This window comes from Ictidomys tridecemlineatus, chromosome 7 (assembly GCF_052094955.1).
Source record: "Ictidomys tridecemlineatus isolate mIctTri1 chromosome 7, mIctTri1.hap1, whole genome shotgun sequence".
NCBI classification, from domain to species: domain Eukaryota; kingdom Metazoa; phylum Chordata; class Mammalia; order Rodentia; family Sciuridae; genus Ictidomys; species Ictidomys tridecemlineatus.
Window position 1 is genome coordinate 165,738,894 of NC_135483.1, and position 26,329 is coordinate 165,765,222.

Sequence of the window (26,329 nt, forward strand, 5' to 3'; positions counted from 1 at the left end):
ATCAGATTAGCTGATTAAGTGGATGGGTTATGCTCTGAGATGGCTACGTACTCCATGTTCAGTTTGTACAGTGCAGTGTGACAGAGATTTTTAGGATTACAATTTGGCCAAATCTACTAAAGGCCTTAACAAGATTCATCCCTACTAAGCACGGTGGCATACGCCTGTAATCCCAATGGCTCAGGAGGCTGAGGCAGGAGGGATCGTGAGTTCAAAGCCAGCTTCAGCAACAGCAAGGTGCTAAGCAACTCAGTGAGACACTGTCTCTAAATAAAATACAAAATAGGGCTGGAATGTGGCTCAGAGGTTGAGTGCCCCTGAGCTTAATCTCTGATACTACAAAAAAAAAAAACAACAAAAAAATTCAATCCTTTTGACTTAGCACTGCCAGAATCAAAGATGTTTAAAGTGATTATATATATATAATTTTTATTTATTTATTTATTTATTTATTTATTTTGTTATTCAAGCAATTGGAAGCAACTCAAAAAACAACCTTTGGGGAATAGTGAAATACATGTTTTCACTAGGATAATATCTAGTCATTAAAAAGGAGAAAAAAGTTTCTGCCTGGTGAAAAGAGGGTACAAAACTATACACAGATTTAATTCATTAAAAGAATACAGATTTTTGCAGAGGTTGTCTTTGGATGGTAACACTTCTTTCTTTTGAATGTTACTGTTGTTGGTTACTCCCATTACTTTTTTTTTTTTTAAAGTGAACAATAATAATAGTGAATACCAGAATTAATAATTTGTGGTATAACCACAAACATATTTGTCGATAGGCCTCTTTACAGTCTGGGCTGACTTGTCATACATGGAAGCCATTGGGTCCACCCTTCTTCCTGGGTACAGTAAGTGCCACTTAGGTCTATGGATGCTGGAGTCTCAGGACATGGTTTTTTCGGGCAAGAGCTCTGGATTCAACGTTGTGAGCCAGGCATAAGACTTGCTTCTCTCACTCTCGGAAGCCAACAAGGAGCTCTGTCTCACCTGATACATATGAAACATATTCTTCAAATACTTATACTCCTTTTCCATCTCCTCTGGACCAAAGGAAAACAACAGGGTCATCATCACTCCTCTCAAAGGCACATTGCAAACTCAAATGTGAGCTCTGGAGCACAGCTCCCCACCCTCAACTCCTCCTCCCAGCTGTGAGGCCTGTAAGCACCCCAGAAATTCCCCTTGAACCTTCAAAACTCAATTGCTTGGACTCCACCCTGCACCTGTGGAACTGGGGTTTCCGGGGACAAATTATTTGTTGACAAATAAACTTCTTGTTAACAAAGTCTTAAAGACATCCCAGGGGCTGAGCTACATCTGTGGGGAAAAGAGGAACAAAAGCTTGTGGCATGTATCTGCCGCTCTTTTAGGTAACATTTCTTAGTTTACCATGACTACAAAAACAATACATGCTCTCTTGAGAAAATTGGAAAATCAGAAAAGTGTAAGTAAGATAGGATCTTTTAAAAAAAATTGGGGCAAAATAAAGGAAGAAGGCCCTATAGCATTACTTCTGAGTCTGTGAACCCAGAATTCAGGAGGCTACACACTTCACCCTTCAGGAGGGCAGTGTAAATAGTGAGGTCAAATGGTCAGCACAACCCTCTGCTTTATAAGGCCATACAGTGGCAGCGTGTCAGGGAGAAATGAATAAAACCCTGTCACGTTACAGGTCAGGAAACTTGTTACAAACACACTGTAACAGTGTCATATTTGTAGAACTTAGGAATGTGCTTTTCAAAGTGTTTTCAGATTCTCTTCATACTCACAAGGGTAGATATTTTGTTCTCAATTCCCAGATGAGGAACTGAGACTCAAGATGAAGGGACATCCTCAGACCTTCCAGAAAAAGGAAGGACCTTGGTAGACATAATCTTTCCTTTTTTCATTCCCCCCCCTCTCTCCCGCTTAGCTTCAGGAAGAAACCTCTGGTACCTGGCTACCACCCATCCGTGGCCATGGGAGCCCCGGCCCCACACCCACACTATCAGCCCCTCGCCCCTTCACCCAGGCCCTGAGGGTACCTAGTTTTCCCCGGGAAGCTGCCTTCTCTGCCTTCAACGCTTCTTTGTACTTGTTCTCTAACTCACTGAGCTCTGTTCTGTGAGCCTTTCTGAGCTCCCTGTGGGATAGAGAAAACCACAATCACCAGTGAACAGGGCTGAGCCCCACCCTGGCCTGACCCCCACCCCTCACCCACACTGGAGGAAGCCCTCACTTCCTGGAGCAGTCCCTTGCTTCTATTCAGAGAGAGGTGCGTGGTTTCCTGTTTTCTGCAGGCACTGTTTGGAGCTGGCAGCAGCTGCAGACCCGACCCAAACAGCAGTCTGCTTACAGCTCACTTGGGAAACTGAGCTCCGTTAGCTACATTAGGATAATTTCAGACCCCAAGGTCTTCCCAGCTGCCCTCCCAAGAGGCAGGTGTTGGCAGTGTCTCAGACACATGTTAAATGAAAGTCTGGATTTCGTATCTTGGCTATTATGCATAGTGGTGCAATAAACACGGGGATGCACACAACCCTAAGGGAACTGACTTCAGATCTTTGGGGGTAAATATCCAGTAGTGGGATTGCTGGATCATATGGTAATTCTAGTTTTAATTTTTTGAGGAATCTCCATACTATTTTCCATAATGTCTGTCCCCATTTACATGATTCCCACTAGCGCTGTGAAAGGCTTTCCTTTCTCCACATTCTTGCACTTGTTATCTATTTTCTTTTTGATAATAGCTTTTGATAGGTGAGTGGTATCTCATTGTGGTTTTTTCGGGTTTTTTTTGTTTTGTTTTGGTTTGGTTTTGTCCAATGAGTTATACATGACAGCAGAATGCATTTCAACTTTTTGTACACTAAAAGAGCACAGCTTTTCATTTCTTTGGTTGTAATGCAGAGTCACACCATTCGTGCAATCATACATGTACATAGGGTAACAATATCAGTCTCAATCCACCATCTGTCTCACCCCCATACTCCCTCCCCTTCCCTCACTTCCTTCTGCCCAATCTAGAGTCCCTCCATTCTTCCATTGCTCTTCCCCCACACCATTATGGATCAGCATCCACATATCACAGAAAACATTTGGCCTTGTTTTTTGGGGATTGTCTTATTTTACTTAGCATGATGTTCTCCAGCTCCATCCATTTACCTACAAATGCTGTAATTTCATTCTTCTTCAAAGCTGAGTAATATTCTATTAAATATATACACCACATTTTCTTTGTCATTCATCTATTGAAGGACACATAGGTTGGTTCCATAGCTTAGCTATTGTGAATTGAGCTATTATAAACATTGATGTGACCATGATACTATAGTGTGCTGATTTTAAGTCCTTTGGGTATAAACTGAGGAATGGGATAGCTGGGTGGTTCCATTCCAAGTTTTCAAAGGATTTTTGTATTGCTTTCCAGAGTTATTGCACCAATTTGAAGTCCAATAGCAATTTATGAGTGTACCTTTTCCCCAGATACTCTCTAACACTTATTATTGCTTGTATTCTTGATAACTGGCTTTCTGACTAGAGTGAGATGAAATCTTAGAGTAGTTTTGATTTGCATTTCTCTAATTACTAGAGATGATGAAAATTTTTCCATATATTTGTTGATCGACTGTATATTTTCTGTGAAGTGTCTGTTCAGTTCCTTAGCCCATGTACTGATTAGGTTATTTGAGGGGATTTTTTTTTGTGTGTGTGTGTGTGTGTGTGTGTGTCAAGTTTTTTTGAGTTCTTTGTATATCCTGAAAACTAGTGCTCTATCTGAGATGCATGTGGTAAATATTATCTCCCATTCTGTAGACTTTCTCTTCATGTTATTGTTTCCTTTGCTGAGAAAAAAACTTTTTAGTTTGAATACATCCCACTTATTGATTCTTGATTTTATTTTTTATGCTTTAGGAATCCTGTTAAGGAAGTCAGGTCCTAAGCCAACATGTTAAAGATTTGAGCCTACTTTTTCTTCTATTAGGCATAGGGTCTCTGGTTTAACTCCTAGGTCGTTGATCCACTTTGAGTTGATTTTTGTGCATGGTGAGAGATAGAGGTTTAATTTCATTTTGCTATATATGGATTTCACCATTTGTTGAATAGACTATCTTTTCTCCAATGTATGTATTTGGAGCCTTTGTCTAGTGTGAGATAACTGTATTTATCTCTGTCTCTTCTATTCTGCACCACTGGTCTACATGTCTATTTTGATGCCAATATCATGCCATTTTTGTTATGATAGCTTTGTAATACAGTTTAAGTTCTGGTATTGTGATGCCTCTTGCTTCCCTCTTCTTGCTAAGGATTGCTTTGGATATTCTATGTCTCTTATTTTACCAAATGAATTTTAAGATTATTTTTCTCTTTCTACAAGGAATGACATTGGGATTTTAATAGGAATTTCATTAAATCTATATAACACCTTTGGTAGTCTGGCCATTTTGACAATGTTAACTCTGCCTATCGAAGAACATGGGAGAGATTTCCATCTTCTAAAGTCTTCTTCAATTTCTTTCTTTACTGTTTTCTAATTTTCATTGTAGAGGTTTTTCACTTCTTTTAGATTGATTCCCATTTTTTTTTTTGGAGGCTATTGTGAATGAGGTAGTTTTCCTAATTTCTCTTGCAGTGGATTCATTGCTTATGTATAGAAATGCATTTGATTTATGGGTATAGATTTTATATCCTGCTACTTTGCTGAATTCATTTATTAGTTCTAGAAGTTTTCTGGTGGAATTTTTTGGATTCTCTAAACATAGAATCATGTCCTTGGCAAATAGTGATAGTCTGAGTTCTTTTCCTATTTGTATCCATTTTTTCATCTGTCTTACTGCTCTGGCTAGAGTTTCAAGAACTATATTGAATATAAGTGATGAAAGAGGGCATCCCTATTTTGTTCCAGGAATGCTTTCAATTTTTCTTCATTTAGAATGATGTTGGCCTTGGGCTTAGCATAGATAGCTTTCACTATGTTGAGGTATTACCATTCTTAGTTTTTCTGGTGTTTTGAACATAAAGAGGTATAATTTGTCAAATGCTTTCTTTGCATCTATTGAGATGATCATATGATTCTTGTCTTTAAGTCTGTTGATGTGATAAATTATGTTTTTCGATTTTTCATATGTTGAACCAAACTTGTCTCCCTGAGATGAACACCACTTGATCTTGGTGTACTATCTTTTAAAATATGTTTTTGTATGTGATTTGCCAGAATTTTATTGAGAATTTTTGCATCTATGTTCATCAGGATATTGGTATGCAGTTTTCTTTCCTTGATGTGTCTTTGTCTGGTTTTGGTATCACGGTGAGACTAGCCTCATAGAATGAGTTTGGAAGGGTTCCCTCCATTTCTATTTCATGGAATAATTTGAGGAGTATTAGTATTATTCTTCTTTAAAGGTCTTGTAGAACTTGGCTGAGAATCCATCTGGTCCTGGGATTTTCTTTCTTGGTAGGCTTTTGATGGCATCTTCTATTCCAATGCTTGAAATCTGTTTAAATTGTGTATGTCCTCCTGATTCAGTTTGGGTAGATCATATGTCTCTAGAAAATCTGAAATTGTCAGCAAATCTGAATTTGTTGATGTCTTTGAACTTTCTATTTTATTGGAATATAAACTTTAAAATAGTTTCTAATTATCTTCTGTATTTCAATTGTGTCCATTGTTATAATTCCTTTTTCATCATGAGTTTTAGTAATTTGATGTTCTCTCTCCTTAGTTTTGTTAGCATGGTTAAAGGTTTATAAATTTTATTTATTTTTTCAAAGAACCAACTTTTCCTTTTGTCTATTGTTTCAATTGTTTCTTGTGTTTCAGTTTCATTGATTTCAGCTCTGATTTTAATAATTTCCTATCTTCTACTACTTTTGGTATTGATTTATTTTTCTTTTCCTAGGGCTCTGAGATGTAATATTAGGTCATTTATTTGTTGACCTTTATTCTTTTAATGAATGAGCTCAGTGAAATAAACTTTCCTCTTAGCACTGCCTTCAAAATGTCCCAGAGTTTTTGATATGTTGTATCACTATTCTTATTTACCTCTAAGAATATTTTTTATCTCTTCCCTGATGCAGCTACTATGCATTGTTCATTCACTAGCATATTATTTAGTCTTCAGATGTTGAAATAGCTTCTATTTTTTATTTTTTATAACTGATTTCTAATTTCCTTACATTATGATCTGATAGAATGCAAGGTAGTATCTCTATTTCTTTGTATTTGCTAAGTCTTGCTTTTGTGGCATAACATATGCTCTATTTTAGAAAAGGATCCATGTGCTACTGTGAAATAAAGTGTATCTCTATTGATGGATGAAATATTCTATATATGTCTGTTTAGTCTAAATTATTAATTGTATTATTAAGTTCTATAGTTTGTTTAGTTTTTGTTTGGAAGATCTATCCAGGGGGTGGGAGAGGTATGTTAAAGTCACCTAGTATTATTGTATTGTGACCTATTTGATTCTTGAAGTTGAGAAATGTTTGCTTGATGTATGTAGATGTTCCATTGTTTGGGGCAGAAATGTTTGTGATTGTTATGTGTTACTGATGTATGATTCTCTTAAACAGTATGAAATGTCCTTCTTTATCCCTTCTGATTACCTTTGGCTTGAAGTTCAGTTTATCTGATATGAGGATGGAAATCCTTGCTTGTTTACATAGTCCATTCTTTCATTCTTTCATCTTCAGTCTGTGGATGTCTTTTCCTATGAGATGAGTCTCTTGAAGGCAGCACATTGTTGGGTCTTTGTTAAAATCTGATCTTCTAGTCTGTGTCTTTTTATTGATGAGTTTAGGCCATTAACATCCAGGGATATTATTGAAATATGGTTTGTATTCCCAGTCATTTTGTTTTATTTTTGATTTTGAACTTGACTTGATTTCTCCTTAGATTAGCTTTGACTTTAGTGTAATTCCTTCCTTTGCTGATTATCATTGTTGTCTTTCAATTCCTCCTCATGGAATATTTTGTTGAGAATTGTTCTATAGTGCAGGCTTTCTTATTGTAAATTCTTTTAATTTTTTTGCTTATAATGGGAGGTTTTTATTTTTTCAGCAAATCTCAAGTTTTATTTTGCTGGATATAAGATTCTTGGTATCCATTTTCTTTTAGAGCTTGGAATATGTCATTCTAGGACCTCCTAGCTTTGGGAATCTGGGTTGAGAAATCTGCTGAGATCCAAATGGGTTTCCCCCTAATCTGAAACTTTTCTCTTGAGACCTTTAAAATTCTATCTTCATGTTGTATGGAAGGCATTTTCATTATAATGTGTCTTGGTATAGATCTGTTATAATTTCGTACATTTGGTATCCTGTAAGACTCTTGTATTTTATTTTCCAATTCATTCTTCAGGGTTGGGAAATGTTCTGATATTATTCCACTGAAAAAATTGTACATTCCTTTGGCTTGTGTCTCTGTGCCTTCCTCTATCCCAGAAAATCTGAAATTTGGTCTTTTCATGTTATCTCAATATTCTGGGAAGTTCTGCTCATGGTTTCTTACCATCTTCATTATGTGGTCAACTTTATTTTTAGGATTATATATTTTGTCTTCATTGACTGAGGTTCTGTGTTCCAAGTGATCTATTGAGTTTTTAATTTGGTTTATTGTTTAATTCATTTCAAGGATTTCTCTGTGTTTTTTTTTCAGAATCTCTCTTTCTTGAAGTAACCTTTTGCTATCCATATTTGCTCTCTTATCTCTTTACAAAAGTGATCTTTTGTTGCTTGTATTTGCTTGCTTATATAACTCTTTACTTTGCAAATCATTTTAACTATGTATGTTCTGAGCTCATTCTCTTACATTTATTCTACTGCTGTCAATGCATTCTATTTTTGTAGTATCTTGGTTTGTTTGGGGCACTTTCTTCCCTTGCTTTTTCATGTTTGTTCGTGTGTCTTTCACTCTAGCAATGTGAATCTGAGGTATTACAGTTTCTACCCTATAGACTTATAGTGTCCCTGCAGGTTTCCAGTACCTCACCTTTCAGGGAGAGATCAATATTAACAGCACACAATGCAAACAATTTGCAGCCATAAATCAAATGGCTTCTATTTAAATGATTATAGTTTTGTTCCAATAAACAGAAATGATGTGCTCCATTATCAGCTACAATAAATACAAAAGTTTCTAATGGTGGACAAAGAGAGAACCGGGGGAAGGGGGTATAGAATGTGATGTATATGAGGTAGGAAGTGAGAATGTAGAGGTATTACATCATAAGAAGAGTGAAGAAGGAATCAAATGAAGTTGGCTGTTAGCACGAGAAAAGACAGAAAGACACTCCAAAGAAACAAATGAGAGGAAAATATAGAGAGAGAGTAAAAGTATAAATAAATAAAATTAAAAATCTAAAAATAAAAGCATGTACAACAAAACTGTAATATACTATTTAGACATCTCAGTACATGGGAATTTTAGACTTTAACTTCAATTTTGTGAAAAACCTAAAACATCTCTTTAAAAGTAGCTAACAATCAAAAGACTATGTGTGACTCAACTAGGAGTGCTCTCTCCACCAGGATTGCTGAGGCTGCTTTGGGACTCAGCAGGTAGCCTAGAAGGGAACTTTGAGATTCTCCTCACTCCCACAGACAATACACCTCCTTTTCATTTCCCCTTGATTTGTCAATCAATTTCTCCTTCTCTCCCTTCTTCCTAGTTTCCCCAGGTCTCAACCTAGCAGCCAGGAAGAGATAAGAAAAGGAGAAAAAGAAGGAAGAGGAAAAGGAGAAGAATGTGCTGAGAACAAATTGTTCACAAAGGTTCTCTGAAGTCTCAGAGAACAAAAATGGCTCCTGCCAACAACAAACAAACAAACAAAAATTTATAATCAAAGTGAAGAAAATGGATGACAAAATACAAGAGCAGGAATAGCTTTCCTGTGCTTCATTTTAGTGCTCTCAAATTAGGCCATCCTGCTGTCCTGCTTTACTCATGCTTTACTCATCTCACTGACCTCAATCTCTGATTCTACTTGGCACCATCTCAAGTCACAGAGAACTGAAATTCTGTAGATGGTGCAGAAGCCTTAAGGCCTTCAGCACACAGGGATCATGCTAGAACGCATACCTGTTCTTGTTTTCAAAGTTCTGTTTCATCTCAGCACACTGGAGTTCCATTTCATTAAAAAGCTGAAAATGAAGTCATCATTAAACAACACTGTGTTGAAAACCTAGGCCCCACTCTGATTTGCTTCTTCTGAAAAGTCTTCCAAATCACAGGGGATGCCTCCCACCCCACACCTCCCCTAGTTGTGTTTTGCAATATCAGAGAACATGCTATTATCAAGGGAATGAAACAATTCTTGCCTTACTCGTTGTTGTTTTATACTTAATCAGTGCATAATGTTGGTGCATGGAGACCATCTCTTTGATTAATTGATTTTTGTGGATTGGTCTAGTCTCTTCTGCTGGACTGTCATTTCTTTGTAAGACTGGCCTTTGGGTTTCTGGATAAATAACTCAATTGAGAGATCCTTTACTGAGCAAAGGACTTGGCCCAGAACTAACACTTAGATGCTGATTTTAAGGAACTTAAGGCTTAGTGTTATCCCGTCCTCTGGATAGCATGGTGGGGTTCCAGCAGATAGGATTTGCTTATTTTCAGGTGACTTCCTTCTAACACACCAGATCTTCTGGTCAGTGTCCCAACAGTCAGCTGAGATAAGGATTTAATGCCTTTGACTAGAGGTGAGGAGCCAGAGACTGCCTGGTACAACCAAGGGGTCAAGCCCCAGGGGTGACAGGCATGATGGCAGCCAGCACGTCTCCTCCACAGGATCACATCACAAATTAGGATATTCCCCAAAGTGGGGTATTTTCAAGATCACAATCTAGGTCCCTCCGTGGAAACAGTCTCTGCATGTTTGTCCTCAGCAGGGCCTGTGCTTGTAAGTCACAATGTGCATGTTACCCAACAACACACTACTATTGGGCTGTGACCTCATACAAATGATAAAACTTCCCTGAGCCTCAATATTCTTTCTGTAGAAGGACACATCAACCTGGCAGAGTTTTCAGATAAATAAGATAATGAATCAGTAGTGGAGGAGATCTCAGCCTGGGTCATAAGCTGGATTCCTGTAGGATTTGGACATACCTAGGATATACCAGAGAGTAAAAGGTTGCCTGCTGGGGGGTAGAATCTCACAAATTTGTGTCAATTACACTGGGCATGATATTTTTGAGCATAGTTCTATTCTATTATTCTAGCCCAGACCAACAGGCATATCTGCTTAAGGTGAGGAAAAAGGGACCATGATGTAGTGGGTAATAAAATCTAAAGAAGTATCACTTATGCAGATCCCAGGAAGCATATAAAAATGATTTCATATAGAAATGATTCTGAAGAGTGACCTTTAACAGCTTAATAGCAACACAGTGGGCACTGGAGGCCTCCAGGAAGATTTGAGCAACACTGGAAGTTTCCTCCATGTGGGTGAAAATGGTAAGATCCAGGCAACCTCTGAAGCTGATCTCACCACAAAGGCCAGATGGGGAGTGACCAGTGCTCCCTAGTATGGAGAGGAGGTTCACTTCCACTGAGGTTCACTGGAAGACACCTGGAGAACTCCCAGAAATGAACAAGTTAAACCTTGAGTGCTTGTTGTTATGGATGAAGATGGAGTCAGAGAGATACTATCAGTTGCATGGTCCTATCTTCAGAGTTCTATCATCTAGATAACATGGTTCATGGGAATAAAGTGCTTGGCGTCTTGCCTGGCACATTGGTGATCTGAAAATATTAGTCTTACCCCACCCAGAAAGATGTTGGCTAGTGCAAGGATCACTCACCAATTTCTGGTCAGCCTGGTGGTCTCTGTTCATCTGTTCTATTAATGCTGTCAGCTCTGAGATCTGCTCTTCAAGGTCACTAATTATGTTGGTCCTATGGGAGAAGTAATTCTTCTATCATCTACAGAACTTATAATTCATTGCAGGCCAGTCAGGCCCCTGGGATGATTAGAACCAGGTCATTTCTGTACTAGCTCCACCATTATGAGGTAGGTGTGACAGAATGGAGGGGTGCTCTTGGAGAAGGTTGGTTGCAGTTGAGTGGTTGAACCTCAGATCTAGCCTTTTGGGTGACCTGGCCAGAAGGGAGCAGGGTGGTTTGGTACCCTATTGAGTAAAGAGAAATAGGAATATGTCTGACATTGATTAGGGTTTGACCTTGACTTGATCATGATAGTTGAAATGCAGCAGGGTTAAGTTCAGAGGATTAGGAAATGAGACGGCGGGGAGTAGGATTCATGCGGACAGTGAATCATACACAAGAAATGGGCCAGAAATAGGACTAAGAGAGGAGTTAAGAGAGTGACTTTCAGAATAGATAATTATTTACTGTGTTTGTGGGCCTGAGGCTGCCATGCTATGTAAAATTACTCAGTTCTATCTGGTTGAGCCAGAGTAAACAGAGTAGCAAGTAATGCTATGTGCAGTGAAAGTGAAGGGAGTTCACTTGGCCAAACACTCCTCTATGTCTAACTGGGCATGAAAGCAAGTGAGGTAAGAAAACAAGACAGGATCTGGGGGGAGGGTAACAGAATCTGAGAAAGTCAAACAATACAGAACCCTTGTCTTCTGAACATGAGCTTCAGTATAAGGAATGTGCAGACAGCTTTACCAGGGAATGAGACAAGCATGGGCTATTATGTTTTATTATGCCACAACTGGTGGCAAACTTCTTAGGAGGCCACAAAGTAGTTGTGGGTATTAGTGTGACTGGCAAGTACATGTACATGACCCATTCTCTTCCTGCTGAGGGTTGTGGATGATCAGAGAAAAGAGGACAGAGATGGAATAATCCCACTGGATGGGAAGACGGGAAACTGGTCTGGCTTCTGGGCCAGGTCAGAGGACTCCGGGCAACTCCAAAGCACAGTTTGACCCTCAACCTGAATCTCTTCTAAGCCTACTAATGGTTTGGCTGTGTCCTTTCTACACACTGACAGATGGGTAAGTGATTGGGAAGGCATGTATGTTTTCTGTCATTGTTTTCTGTTATTGGTCTTTCAGATGTCTGTCTAGAAAAATAATTCTGACAGAAGACTAAAGTCTGAAGGAAAAGACACTCAGAGTAGAGCTGGTAAGCAGTAAGGATGCCTGAACTCAGGGTAGTGAGGAAGGAAGATAGGAGTGAGAAATTGAGGAGGTAGAATTAAAAGGTGTGGGATTATGCTTCGTATGGCATTGGAGGCTAGTGAGAGGGTGGGCTTCAGTGACAGAAGATGACCGTGCTCAATGGAATGGCGCTGGGAACTTTCCACTCTGTATTTCCCAGAGGCATGAATTGAGTGGTATTTTTAGACTATTTATAGTGAAAGAAGAAGTGCATACTTGAGTCTTCCAAAAACTGACTTTACTCCTAATTTACATACTTTAAATCTAGACTCATTCATGAATATTACACCTGTTTCTCACCCACAGGAACAATCACTCTCCTCAGTATGAATCACACTAATTCCATCTTCATCTCATCCTCTGGATTCACTCATGGATGGGATCAGAACAGAGCAAGATGGGTGTGGAGAGAAGCAGCATTGGGAAACAGGGGGCAGAAGAGAGGTGGCCCAGTGGCCCAGGCAAGGATGTCAGAGGCTTGTCCTTGAGGCCAGGTGGGATAGCTGAGAGGAGCTGGATGCTGGTCCTAAGACATTACCTGGACATGCTGAATTTGTCCATCATCTCAGATTCCAACCGCTTTTTCCTACCAAACATTTCATCCCCCAAAGTGACAGAAATCTGTTCCCGATGCCGCGCAAGTTGATAGCCAGGTGACACATTGATCACTTCCTGAGCGCCAAGGGAGAAGAGAAAGTAAAATTGTAGACTTAGAGCCCTGAGAGTCCTCCAAGTCTACCATTGTCTTATCATCTGAAAAACAGAGTCATGAGATGGGATTCCAGGACCCAAGTTCCTTCCGCACCCTCTCCCAGTTACCATTCACCCTCAGATCTTTGAGATCCAATCCCAATGCTCAACTGCGCCTCCGCTGCATCCTCCATGCTGGATGGAGCCATTGTGGAAACTGCTCAGGTTTTGGAATTGAACAGACCTGCCACCAATTCTCTAGTTATTTAACATCTCTGTGCCTCAGTTTTCTCATCTGAAAAATGGGGGTAATAATTCTCTCTCAAAGAGCTTTTGTGAGGAAAAGTAAAACAACATAAAGAAATGACTAGCATGGTTGCAAAAAAAACAAAACGAAAATGTCAGTTTCTTCTCCTTCCCATACGAGATGCCAAGTCAGATTCCTGGCAGGGCTACCAGCTGGTGTGGACCAGAATGAGATCCTTGCTTCTGGAGCTGCCAGATGACCTTGAGGCCCCTCGACATTATCTCCTAGAGCATCTCCACCTGGTCCTCTCTTTTACACCCACCTGGACATCACCCAAGGCTGTAGGCATCTTGCTCTGGTTTCTAATGACACCCTCCCAGCTGGCCTCTCTGCCTTCAGAATCACTTCCCTAAGTTCATCATCCTCTCCTCCTGGAGAGGCAATTATGTTTTTGTGTGTTTTACTTCCTGGTCATTAAGGAGTGCATGGTTCTTGTGGGATATGGTGGCGGGAGGGAAGCAAAGCAAAAAATAGCAAAAGGTTCCCAAAATATCCCATCAGAGGGCACATTTTTAAAAATGTAATTCTTTTTTTTTTTTAGTTGTAGATGGACACAATACCTTTATTTTATTTGTTTATTTATTTATTTATTTGGGTGCCAGGGATCAAACCCAGAGCCTCACACATGCTAGGCAAGTGCTCTACCACTGAGCCACAACCCCACTCCTAAAACGTAATTCTTACCTGGTTCTGTGCTTGTGTCAGACCCATAAACACTCCTGTGCAGAGCAGGGATCAGGCCCACACTCCAAGGCAGGTGTCAAGAGCCTTTTGGGTTTGCTCTCCATCTCTTTCCCCAGCATTCACTGCTGGTCCCTTCAGGTGTCCTGACATCCCCTGCCATGGGATCTGTGGCTTCCTGTGCACCTGCGGAGGCTTCCTGCACCTGGGCACGAGCTACACCCTGGCTTGGACTAGCTGTCACTGTCGGGTTTCCCTGGGACTCTAGCCCTGCATGAGCATAGAGTGGCAAGCAAACGCCTGACAGGCTAAGTCGTGGTTCCGCCATTGACCAGACACACGCTCTGCAATGATAACAGCACCTCCTCTTAGGAGCATGCAAAGATTCAGGAAGACAGCATGCGTAAGAGACCTGGGCCTACTGGGCAACTGCTGGATCAATGTCCTGTGACCCTGTCCCGTTGATACTCACATAAGGTGACTTACAACCCTCCTCTTGCCTTCCTACGTTGGTTTTCACTCTGCAAGAGAAAGAAGTGCTCAGAAAACAACGAGGGCAAAGGCAAGCCCAAAGTTTAGGAGCTGCATCTGATACATCATCATTTGACCCTTCTTCTTGGAGCTCTGGTCATCTGAATTTTAGGGGACTCCCAGGGTGGCTGGGTTTGATGGTTTAGATGTGGTGTTCTCCAAAAGTCCATGTGTGAGACAATGCAAGGAGGTTTGGAGAAGAAAGGATTGGGACATAGCCTTCACCTAATCAGTGAACTAATCTCTGATGGGATTAACTGAGTGGTAACTGGAAGCAGGTGGGGTATGGCTGGAGGAGGTGGTTCATTGGGGGCGTGGCTATGTATCTGGAGAGTGGAGAGTCTCTCTCTGCTTCCTGATCACCATATGAGATGCTTCCCTTCACCATACTCTCTGGTCTGCCATGATGTTCAGCCTCACCTAGACCCCTGAGGAATGGAGCTGGCCTTCTATGGACTAAGACATCGGAAACCATGAGCCCTCAAATAACCTTTTTCTCCTCTACAGTTGTTTTGGTCAGATCCTTTAGTCACCGCAGTGAAGAAGCTGATGAAGACACTAGGGAACCCACTGAGGCACAGCCTCAAGGGGGGCTGCAGTCTGAATGAGACTCATTGGGCTAAAATCAAGGGGTCACCAGACTGTTTTTTTTCTAGAAGCTTCCTGTGTCCCTAGTGGTCTTTTCCTCCAACTTCAAAATTAACAATCACTTCACTCCAACCTGTGCTTCTGTTGTCATATTTCTTCCTCAGACTCTGACATTCTGACTTCCTCTTTCATGTAAAAAGGACCTTCCCGATTTCACTGGGCCCAACTGGAAAATTCAAGATAGTCTCTCCAACCCAAGGTCAGTTGATTAATTTCATCAGCAACCCTAACTCCTCCTGGCAACCACACAACATATTTATAGTTTCCAGGGATTAGAAGGTGGACATCTCTGGAAGGCAGCCAAGGGGGCTGAGCATTGTCTGTTCTACCACATCATCTCCTTCTGGTCCCTGAGCTCATCTCTACCACTGCCTCCCACCCCACTCATGCCATCCTGACCTCTTTGCTTTCTTGGAAGAGGACAGACACACAAGCAACTGCCCACACAGGGCCTCTGTCTTGCTGCTCCATCTGCCAGGAGCACTTGGCCCAGACCTCAGTGTGGCTGCAGCCATCCCCTTAACACAGGGACTTGACCTGACCTCCTGTGGACAACAACGGCACCCTCACACCCCCTACTCCCTTGGCCTGCATTATTTTTCTCTATAGTGTCGCTACCCCCACTAGACTGGAAAGCTCAAGGGAGGGGACACATTGTGTTCATGGCTGTGTCCCCTGTACCCCATACAGCCCCTGACAAATAACAGGTGCTCAATAAACATTTTCCAAGCAAATAAATAAATGATATACAAAGATTTCTGAAAAGACCTAAAGCTAAGTCACACTTCTTGTGACTTGTCAAATGTGATTAAAACAGAGAGGCTATCTATAGAGAATCTTTAGGTGCAGGAATGTAATCAGTGAAGGTGAGTCACCACCATAACTACATGGGAGCTCACCAAGTTTCCAGAACTGTGAAAAGCATGGTCCTTTGTAAGGCAGGAAAGAGCTAAGGAGGGCTTCCCTGCTGAGAGCTCATTATAGTGACTTCAGGAGTTATAGATACGGAGGACTATAGGATTTACCCACAGGGCCTGAAGTTTTAAGGGAAATTCCAATGGATTCTGACAATTCTCTGATGTCCTTGGAAGCAGATTAGTTCAAGTCAGGCAGGACCGGGTATGTCGGGAATTAATTCATTCACGTGCCCCAAACCATTCCTGCCTCCCAGATCCAGAAATACGTACTTTGGGACATCAACAGGTTTTGTTGATGGTGGGGATTGGAGGTAATTTTGTTCTTTTGTAGCCGGTAGAAGAGGAGTTGACCTAAAAGTGAAAAATAAGTAACTCAAAAAGAGAACAATGGAAATTCAAAAACCCAATTCAATACTCTCCATTAAGTACATACTCACAGGACCCCAAATTGAAATATATGGCTTGAAGATCAGAGGCCTTTAAGACCTCAGACCCAAGGCCCTGGCACTTGTCCATTGTGCTGGGGAGTCCCCAGGTTAGCAGCCCAGCTCATCGCCCAGAGCTCTTGTCCTAGAGGGAGGAGACAGCTGCCACCAAAGATTCTCAGTTGGAAGCTGCATTTTCCCTGTGGCACCAACACTGAGATGTCCTCATTGAAAACAACACTGAGCCTCAGGCAGGACTGATGAGATCAGCGTGTAGCCCCCGCCAGGCTGGCAGAGAAGGCTGTGTGAAGCTAGGCTTTCTGGCCCATTTGGGATTTTGCAGCCAAGTTATTATTTTTGAAAACTTGTGACAAGAAGAAGGCTGCAAATGAAACCCAAGCCCCCTGCCCCTACCCCATCCCAGTTAATCCTTACTTGGACTTCCTGGTAGGGACCTTGTTTGGTGGCTGAAGGGTCTTGATTAGCTTCCGTGGTCCCAAGTTCCAGGGGTCCCAGCAGGTACAGTAGATGAGAGGGTTGTGGTACATGTCCCCAGGTCAGGAGCAGCCTTGGCTGCTAGATCTTTTAGAAGGTTTTTGCTGAAATTAGAAAACAACAGCAGAAAGTTACGTCACCTAGAATCAAAGCAAAACTAGGGACAAACTGGGAAGGACCCAAAGAATAATGGTAGATGACTTCAGAAGCTGCTGATCTGGTGTCAGGTCTTGAGGATAGAATAACACCTCCCTTCTTGCTACCCAATAGACTTGACTTGAAAGCAATTTAAAATTTTCCAGAACTGAGTTCTTACTGTGATGCAAGTACACAATAAGTATTCAATTTTGCTATCTCATGTTTACAGATGAGGATATTCAGAGAGGTCAGAGAGATAGCAAGTTGCAGAGTTGGGAACAAACAGAAGTCTCCCTGATTCCTAAGCTCCTGCTCGTCCCTCAGGCCACTCTGGCTTTCATTGATGTGAGGAGAAATTCGCACAGCAGGACCTGCATAGAATTTTCTGGAAAATTAGCTGTCAATCAAGCTACTATGCAATCTCACCTGGTCTCCTGCCTGAATTAGAGTGAAAACCCCACTTCCTGTCTCCATAAAGACAAACTCCCTTTCATGAAGGGCTGCATTCAAGACAACTCTCAGATAAGCATGAAGCCTTAACCACTCTTATTTATTTTCATTATTTTGCAGAACCCTGCTCAAATAATTAAGAATTAAGAGAGTTTTAATTCTGTGAGCACAAGAATATGGGAAAGGAGACAAAATTGCAAAAGGGATTAGCACATGTTTGGTTAAAAAATATTGTATAAGAAAGTAAACATAATCGTAGCAAGGTACACATTCATATGTATGAATGTAGACACTTAATATTAAAAAGTGAATTGTGATTTCACTGGAAGAATGGGGGAGGGAAACAGAAGGAGAATGTGTAGCAGCTAAATCCTTGTTTACTGTACCAGGAATTAATAGAGAAGGTGGAAAATTGAAAAATTAACAAAGTGGGCTGAGAGTGTGACTCAGTGGTAGAGCCCTGGCCCAGCATGCATGAGGCTCCCGAGTTCCATCCCCAGCATCACAACAGCACCAGCACCAAAAAGGCAAAATTGTTTAGAAGCATGAGGTTAAATTCCAAAAGAAATAGCTAAAAGAGTTGAAAATAATTGCCTCTCAGGAGCATTCTGAGGAATACAACTGGCAGGGGTTAAGGGTGAGACAGAGACTGGGACTTTTCCTTAATGTATTTTTAACATTATTTGATTTTTAAGTGACATCGGCAGATTATTTCATTAAAAATGAAACAAATACCAAAATGTTATGAAAACTGATAACCCAATAGAACTTTTAAAATGCTAGTAGATTTAAAACTTCAATTTCTAAGACAATAGCTGATTTCAACACTACAATGGAATAAATTTGTGTAAGTTGAAAAATGAAAGAATAAATCTTTTTATTTAACATGACTGGTGCATGAGAAACTCAGGCACTTGGTCTAAGGACTTTTAAGCTATAGGGGACTTGAAGATTAGGTCTCTTTACAGACATGGACACTGAGAAACAAAGATGTGAGGGGACCACTCGCCCACTTGTAAATGCTGATTTAATAGCATAAGTACTGACAGGCCAGTGCTGTGAGCACTCTGTTAAACACTGAGGGATAGGAAGACCTGGGCCTTGTCCTCGGGGAGTCTGCAGTCAGTGGAGAGTCAGCACAGTGATCTGAGCTGGCTGGGTGCAGAAGTGGGACCTGGCCTTGGAAGACAGGCAGTGAGGGCAAGTGGAGGTGGTGGGCCAGGGGCCTAGGACCAGGGGCCTACATGGAGGAGAAGCCAAGGCTAAAAAGGAGGCCAGGCCTGAAGATGCACAGCTGCCATGTATAGCTATCCTTTCTTCACTGTGCCTGGGGGCCCTGTCAGGAGATGTCACATGTCGTGAAAGTCAAGCAGACAAGGTCAGGGAAGCTGATGTGGTTGAGAATCCTGGTGAAAAGAGCAGGCCACAGGGGCTAGGATGTGGGTGAGCGTTGGGAAGGAAGTAGCTGCAGTGGCAAGAAAGCAGCTTTACTTCTGCTTAGACACAATAATGAAAGGTGCTGACCCTGAACCTAGGGGATTTAGCAGCAATCCCGGGGACAGGAAGTGATAGGCCAGGCAGGCCAGCTCCTAGCAGCTTCCCTCCTTCTTCCATGTTTTGCCTGCTCAACTGGACTGTGCAGTTCTTGAAGGCCAGGCCTCCACCGTGGCTTGCTCTGTGCTGCCCACTGAGCCCAGCAATGTGAGTTGTGTTAGATGAATGTATTTTACCTGAGTAGTAACTTGGGTCATTGTAACCATAGGAACCAGCTCAACAGGAAGAAGAGAATCCACAGATGGAACTGCCAGAGCATTATAATCATCATTACAGTATTATAGATCATATTAAATACTAGGCTTCAAAACCCAGAATGCATAGGTCAATTTGGATGTGTGGAGTTTTACATAAATGTTAAACAATTATTTAAAATCTGTGGAGGGCTGGGGATGTGGCTCAAGCGATAGTGCACTTGCCTGGCATGCGTGCGGCCTGGGTTGATCCTTAGCACCACATACAAAGATGTTGTGTCCACCAAAAACTTAAAAATAAACATTAAAAAATTCTCTCTCTCTCTCTCACACACACACTCTCTCTTTAAAATAAATAAATAAATAAATAAATAAATAAAATTAAATAAAATCTGTGGAGAGGTGGGAGTCAGTGGTAGACCACTTGTCTAGCATGTATGATACCCTGGATTCTAGCCCAGCACCACAAAACAAAATAACAACAACAACAACAACAAAAACCTCAAGACAAAACAAATAAAATCTGTGGAAACATGAAGTGCTTTTGAGAAAAAGAGAAAATGATACATATGCAATACAATTATGTGAAAGTATGCACCTATCTGAGCAAATGTTAGAAAAAATATATTAAAAAAAATAAAAATTGGCCTAGAAAGTCAGTATTAGCACCCCTCTAAACATAAAAGTCTTTACTGAAATTCTGCCTGGACATTGAAATTAGAGGGGCTTGACTTTGCATACAGGCTCTCTGCCTAGGAGTGGGACAGCAAGAAACTTATTATTCTGAGTCTCAGTTTCCTTATCTACAAAACGGGGACCATGGGAATTCATGCCTCATTCACTGCCACACAATGAGACCATGTTGAGAGAGCTCTTGGCACACTGCCTTGCACACAAGAACCAATGACAGAAGTTAGGAATAGCATGAACCCCACAGTGGCATTTTGCATATAGAAACTTTTATTTCTACATTTTTAAGAATATTCTTATTTGCATTTGTGTGTGTGATAGACTTATTGTAAAGAAAGTCATAATGGAGAAGCCTAAGACAGTGAAAAATATCCCAAATACTAATACCTAGAGATGACCACTGAAAATATTTTGGTTGTTGGGCATGGTGAAGCATGCCTGTAATCCCAGCGGCTAGGATGCTGAGGCAGGAGGATGGTGAGTTCAAAGCCAGCTTTAGCAAAAGTGAGGTGCAAAGCAATTAATTGAGACCGAGTCTCTAAATAAAATACAAAATAGAGCTCAGTGCTCGAGGGCCCCTGAATTCAATCCTTGATACTCCAAAAAAAAAAATTTTTTTTGTTAATGCTTTCCAGAATTCTATATAATATTCTATAACTGGAAACAAACTATACTTATATTCTGAATATACTGGTTTTTTTACAATACCACAAGCTTCTTTTATGTCAGTAACCATGGATCTATATCAGTATTTTTCAAACCTAAGTTTTTACAATGGAAATTTTTTTAAATTGTTGATGGATCTTTATTTATTAATTTATTTATATGTGGTCCTGAGAATTGAACCCAGTGCCTCACACATGCTAGGCAAGTGCTCTACCACTGAGCCACAACCACAGCCTGGAAATTTTCTTTTTAAGTATGTAGAAGTACAGAAAATATAATGAACTTGCCCATCCCATGGTTTTAATGATTAGCAACTTATGTCTAATCTCATTTATCTATACCCACCCCACTCCTCCAACATCAGATTATTTCACAACTAATTTAAAGCAAATAATTTAAAACACGTCTGAGTCAGGTGCACGTCTGTAATCCCAGTGGTTTGGGAGACTGAAGCAGGAGGATTGCAAGTTCAAGGTCAGCCTCAGCAACTTACGGAGACCCTGTCTTAAAATAAAAAGGATTAGTATCGTTGCTCAGTGGTAAATTGCCCCTGCGTAAATTCTCCAGTACTGTCCCCTGCAAATATTTTTTTAAAAAAAGAGAAATTTGTTTCTATATCATCATGACTATATATTTCTATTCTATGAATATACTAATTTATATTTTTAACTAGTTTTCTATTGATGAATGTTTGTTTTCTTTTTTTTAACCTCATTATAAACAATGCCTTTGTGTTTTTAATTTGCTATTAAAAAGTAGAGTCCTCTGTCTCTGAACACCCAAACATTTAATAACCTGTAAGACAAAGCTATTGAACAAATGAAATGAACACGGGCTGTAGTGCTGTGACGTGGTCCTGGAGGAGCCCATGCCCTCCTACCTCAAACCAATTGCCGAACCACAGGGTGGGGTAGAGGTGGAGTTGAGACAAGCAAGGTGGTAAGGAGGACATTTGAGGGCCTTGTGCAACAGCCATGATCAGTATGGCAATGTCCAGCTGTGCCTCCAACTGAGCATAAGCTTGGACTTCCAGTACCTTCCCAAGGGGGAAGCTCTCTTAACAGTCTTTTTTTTTTTTTTTTTTTTTTTTAAGAAGGGTATCCTTCCAGAAATGCTCTGAGTGTGTTTGTGTGGTGTGTGTGTGTGTGTGTGTGTGTGTGTGTGTCTTTGAATTGTTTACACTATTGCTACACCTGCTCTTTTTATGTAACAAGAGACCTGGTAGGTATTGCCATATTAGCACAGATGGCTCTCACTTGTAGTGACTTGATGTTATAATGTTTGTTTCTGAGATAGGAGTGTGTGTGTGTGTGTGTGTGTGTGTGTGTGTGTGTGTGTAAGGATTCTTTTTCCCCTCTTTACCTTTTCCACATTTCTCTCTGATGAATTCCTTGAGGCCCAGAATGCTAAATGTGCCAGCTAGTAATGCCATAGTCACCAGTGAGCAAACAGAGCTTTGAGGGAGATCGATAGTTAAACAACCAGCAAGGGGGGGAAAAAATCACACAAACCATCTTTTCCAAAGAGCTTACCTTGGACTGCTTGAAGATTTGTTTTTCCCAATGGTTCCTTCCAAGGTCAAGAGTCTTAAAAAAAACCCAATGTTATGTTGAGAGCCACAGCCAAAGGGGCCCCAGCAAACTTCCAGCTGCCAGCAAGCTTCAGACTGCCCCAGCAACATCTAGCTGATTGGCTCCTCTGCGGTGATGTTCATTGGGCTGTTTCCCTGCCCTTCAGACTGCCAGCTGATGATTGGCTCACAGCTGCCCCAGCAACATCTAGCTGATTGGCTCCTCCACGGAGCTGCTCATTGGGTGACTTCTTTGGCTCTGCCCACGCAACCCAGCCAATCGGCCTCAAGAGGAGGAGGATTGTGGGAGGAAAAGGCTGGGGTGGGGGAGAGAGGCTTGTGGAAGCCGGTGGTGGCAGTTGGGCTCTGAGGGTTTTTCCCTGGAGCTGTTTTGTTTGGCGTTTGTAGTTCTAAAAATAAAGTTAGTTTCTTTTTGACAAGTGGCTCCTGATTTGTGCCAAGCCAGACTTCGGCATTTGGTGGCTCGCACGGGGAGCAACTGAGGGTAAGTAAACTGCTCGCCCCTGAGGGCAGGGCGAGAGGATGGGGAGCCATTCTAAGTCTCCTCTTTTGTTTTGCTTCGTTTTTGTTTTAACTTTCCTGTCCCTGGAGATGAGTAAGAGGGAAGAAAAACCACTCACATCTGAGGAAAAACTATTTGCGTTTGAGGAACAGATAGGGAGAAAGGACGGATGCATATGTCAGGAGGATAGAAAGGCTGTTATAATGATTTTGTGTGGTTCCCTTTTTATTGGATTCTGTCTCGGTTTTGTTTGGCGTCATCTTGTTGGGTTGTATTATAGTAGAAATACGGGATCAGCAATTAGTAAAAAACAAACCGAAAGAGTGTTAAGTAAATTGTTAGAGGAAGGAAGCTTCCCAGTAAAATCAAGAGCAGTCAAGGCATACGTTGATGTAATACAAGAATATAGCCCATGGCTTTTTAAGGAGGAGCTGTTAGATATATCACAATGGAACCATCATGGTGAAGATTTAAAAAGAATAGAAAAGAACAACCCAGGGACTCTGCCAGTTGGCACATTGTCATTGTGGACGTTGGTATCTAGTTTGCTTAGTCCAAAGCCTTCAGTTCAGACAGAGGTAGAGGAAGAAGAAGACATATTGATTCAAGTAGAAGAGGAAGTCTCTCAAGTTAGTCAGAAAGAGGAAAAGATTCAAGTGAAAGAGAAGGTCTTTCGAGATAGTGAGACAGAGGAAGAAAGTTTAGAGCAGAAAAATCTATCAGGGGAAAATTTAAAACAGGAGACTGCTAATAAGACCCTTTTATTAGAGAGCATAAGTGTTCAACCAACAGCGCCACCTCTACAGGAGACTGCTACTAACAGCACTCTATCACCAGAGGGCATAAGTGTCCAATCAACAGCACCACCTCCATATGCTAAGAGACTCCCAACCCCCGCAGTTGATAGTTTGGATCCTGAGACAGGATCTCAAGTATGCCCTGTATTTGAGGTAGGAGGGCAGCGAACTTACCAGGGTTTAAATTTCAAATCAGTGAAGGAGCTAAAAGAGGCTGTAGCAACCTATGGTCCTCAAGCACCCTTCACTGTAAGCTTGGTCGAATCCATTACCAACTTAAGCATGACGCCAGCAGATTGGGCTAGTTTGTGTAAAGCTGTGCTAAATGGAGGACAATACCTGTTATGGAAGGTTGCCAATGAGGAATTTTGCAAGGAGACGGCTAGTCGAAATGCAGCAGCTGGTTATCCTCAGAGAAATCTAGATATGTTGTTAGGAAAGGGACCTTATGAGGATCGGCAGCAACAACTTGCATATGATCCTGGTGTATATTTACAAATTGCTGTAGATGCAGTTAGGGCATGGAAGTCTTTACAAGAACCTGGAGGTTTACAAGGTCAATTATCTAAGATAATACAAGGAGCTAATGAACCTTACGCTGAATTTGTAGATAGGCTTATTCAAACAGCTACCAGAGTTTTTGGGAATACAGAACAAGCAATGCCATTTATAAAACAACTGGCTTATGACCAAGCGAATCGTTGGTGTAGAGATATCATTAGACCATGGAAACAGGAAGATTTAAACACATATATTAAATTATGTAGAGACATTAATGAACAAGGGCAAATTGTGGCAGCTGCAGTAAAACAAGCTTTAGATGCCAGAGACATTAATGAACAAGGGCAAATTGTGGCAGCTGCAGTAAAACAGGCTTTAGATGCCAGAGACATTAATGAACAAGGGCAAATTGTGGCAGCTGCAGTAAAACAGGTTTTGGATGCCAGAGACATTAATGAACAAGGGCAAATTGTGGCAGCTGCAGTAAAACAGGCTTTAGATGCCAGGCCAAGAACATGCTACAATTGTCAACAAACAGGACATTTTAAAAGGAATTGCCCCATAGGAGGAGGGTTTAACAAAACTAGGTATCAAACAAGTAGAATACCGGGTATTTGCCCACGATGCCGTAGAGGGAGACATTGGGCTAATGAATGCCGTTCTCAAACCACCATAGAGGGTACTCCATTATATTGGGCTAATGAATACCGTCCTCAAACCACCATAGAGGGTACTCCATTATCAAAAAACGAACAAGGACAAGGTGTTTATCCACAATATCGTGGACAAAGGCATCAGGCTCCGTTGCCAAAAAATGGACAGGGGGCCCCAATGCTCCGGGGCCCCAAACCACAAATATACGGAGCACTGGAGGAACCCAGCAACCCCAGCAACCCCGTCAGGGTAGTGCCCAGCACATCAGATCCCTCATCAGACAAACCAGAGGGAGCGCAGGGTTGGACATCTGCGCCTCCACCAAATCAGTACTAACTCCAGAGATGGGAGTTCAAATCATTCCCACAGGGGTAAAAGGACCTCTTCCCAAAGGAACAGTAGGCTTATTATTGGGACGCAGCTCTTCTACTCTAAAAGGACTTTTGATAAGTCCTGGGGTAATTGATTCCAATTATGAAGGTGAAATAAAAATTATAGCCAGTTCTCCAAAGGGTATATCAGTAATTTCACCAGGAGATAGAATAGCACAGTTACTAATAATACCAAGCCTACATGATAAATTTTCCAGTCATGTTGTAGAAAGAGGTTCCAAGGGATTAGGCTCCACAGGTGTAGATTGGGCTATGCTTTCTTTAAATTTAGATTCTCGCCCCATGCTAAAACTAAATATTCAAGGACATGAATTTAATGGGCTACTGGATACAGGTGCAGATCTTAGCATCATCTCTCGTCAAGAATGGCCAAAACATTGGCCATTACAACAAGCCACTCAATCGCTTCGAGGCCTAGGAGTGGCGACTAATCCCGATAGAAGTGCAATGCTATTAGATTGGAAGGATCCTGAAGGATGTGAAGGAACTATACAGCCATATGTATTGGATTATCTTCCCGTAAATTTATGGGGACGAGATGTCTTAGATCAATTAGGTTTGACATTAACAAATAATATCAATCAAAATGCACCCACTATTATGGCTAGACAAGGTTTTAGGAAAGGAAAAAGATTAGAAAGACAAGAACAATGTATAGCAGCACCAATACAAATAGATCAAGGAACAGATAGACATGGGTTGGATTTTCACAAAGGGCCACTGAGACAATAAAAATTACATGGAAATCAGAAAGACCAGTATGGGTTCCTCAGTGGCCCTTGACTAAAGAAAAGACACAAGTAGCCCATGATCTGGTCAAACAACAATTAGCGGAAGGACATATACAACCTTCTGTATCTCCCCATAATACTCCCATTTTTGTCATCAAAAAGAAATCTGGTAAATGGAGATTACTGCAAGATTTAAGAGCCATTAACAATGAAATGGTCATTATGGGACCTGCTCAATCGGGGATTCCTCAATTGTCTGCTTTGCCAAAAACTTGGTATGTTTTAGTTATAGATATTAAAGATTGTTTTTTTTCAATTCCAATTCATCCTGAGGATAGTCCACGTTTTGCATTTACTATCCCTGCACTAAATCATGAAGGTCCTGATCAGAGATATGAATGGAAAGTACTCCCTCAAGGGATGGCTAACAGCCCAACTATGTGTCAAATTTATGTTAACAAAGTAATCCAGCCACTTAGAAATCAAAATCCTGAACTACAAATATTTCATTATATGGATGATGTATTATTAGCACACAAAGCTAAAAACACATTGCTAGAATGTTATGCCACACTTACAAACTTATTAAAAAATTATAATCTAGAGATAGCAATAGATAAAGTACAATTAAATTTTCCAATTAATTATTTAGGAGTTCT

At 41.1% G+C, this 26,329-nt stretch overlaps 1 protein-coding gene and 1 long non-coding RNA gene across 2 annotated transcripts in view; one reads left to right on the top strand and one right to left on the bottom strand.

Moving 5' to 3' along the window:
- The window catches only part of Flacc1 (flagellum associated containing coiled-coil domains 1), a 31,080-nt gene extending 8,965 nt beyond the window's left edge, over window positions 1-22,115 (bottom strand). The window contains exons 1-9 of the mRNA XM_005338929.5: window positions 22,035-22,115; window positions 16,751-16,914; window positions 16,161-16,241; window positions 14,267-14,315; window positions 12,655-12,788; window positions 10,788-10,881; window positions 9,064-9,125; window positions 2,033-2,130; window positions 996-1,048 (exon numbers count right to left, since the gene is read on the bottom strand). Coding sequence (XP_005338986.2) covers window positions 996-1,048; window positions 2,033-2,130; window positions 9,064-9,125; window positions 10,788-10,881; window positions 12,655-12,788; window positions 14,267-14,315; window positions 16,161-16,241; window positions 16,751-16,863 — 684 coding nt within the window. The 5' untranslated portion in view covers window positions 16,864-16,914; window positions 22,035-22,115. The remainder of the gene's footprint in view (window positions 1-995; window positions 1,049-2,032; window positions 2,131-9,063; window positions 9,126-10,787; window positions 10,882-12,654; window positions 12,789-14,266; window positions 14,316-16,160; window positions 16,242-16,750; window positions 16,915-22,034) is intronic.
- On the top strand, window positions 11,306-13,592 carry LOC120893091 (uncharacterized). Its single transcript, XR_005738065.2, has 2 exons — window positions 11,306-11,951; window positions 12,423-13,592. It is a non-coding gene; the product is annotated as an uncharacterized LOC120893091 (long non-coding RNA).
- Window positions 22,116-26,329: the final 4,214 nt, after the last annotated feature.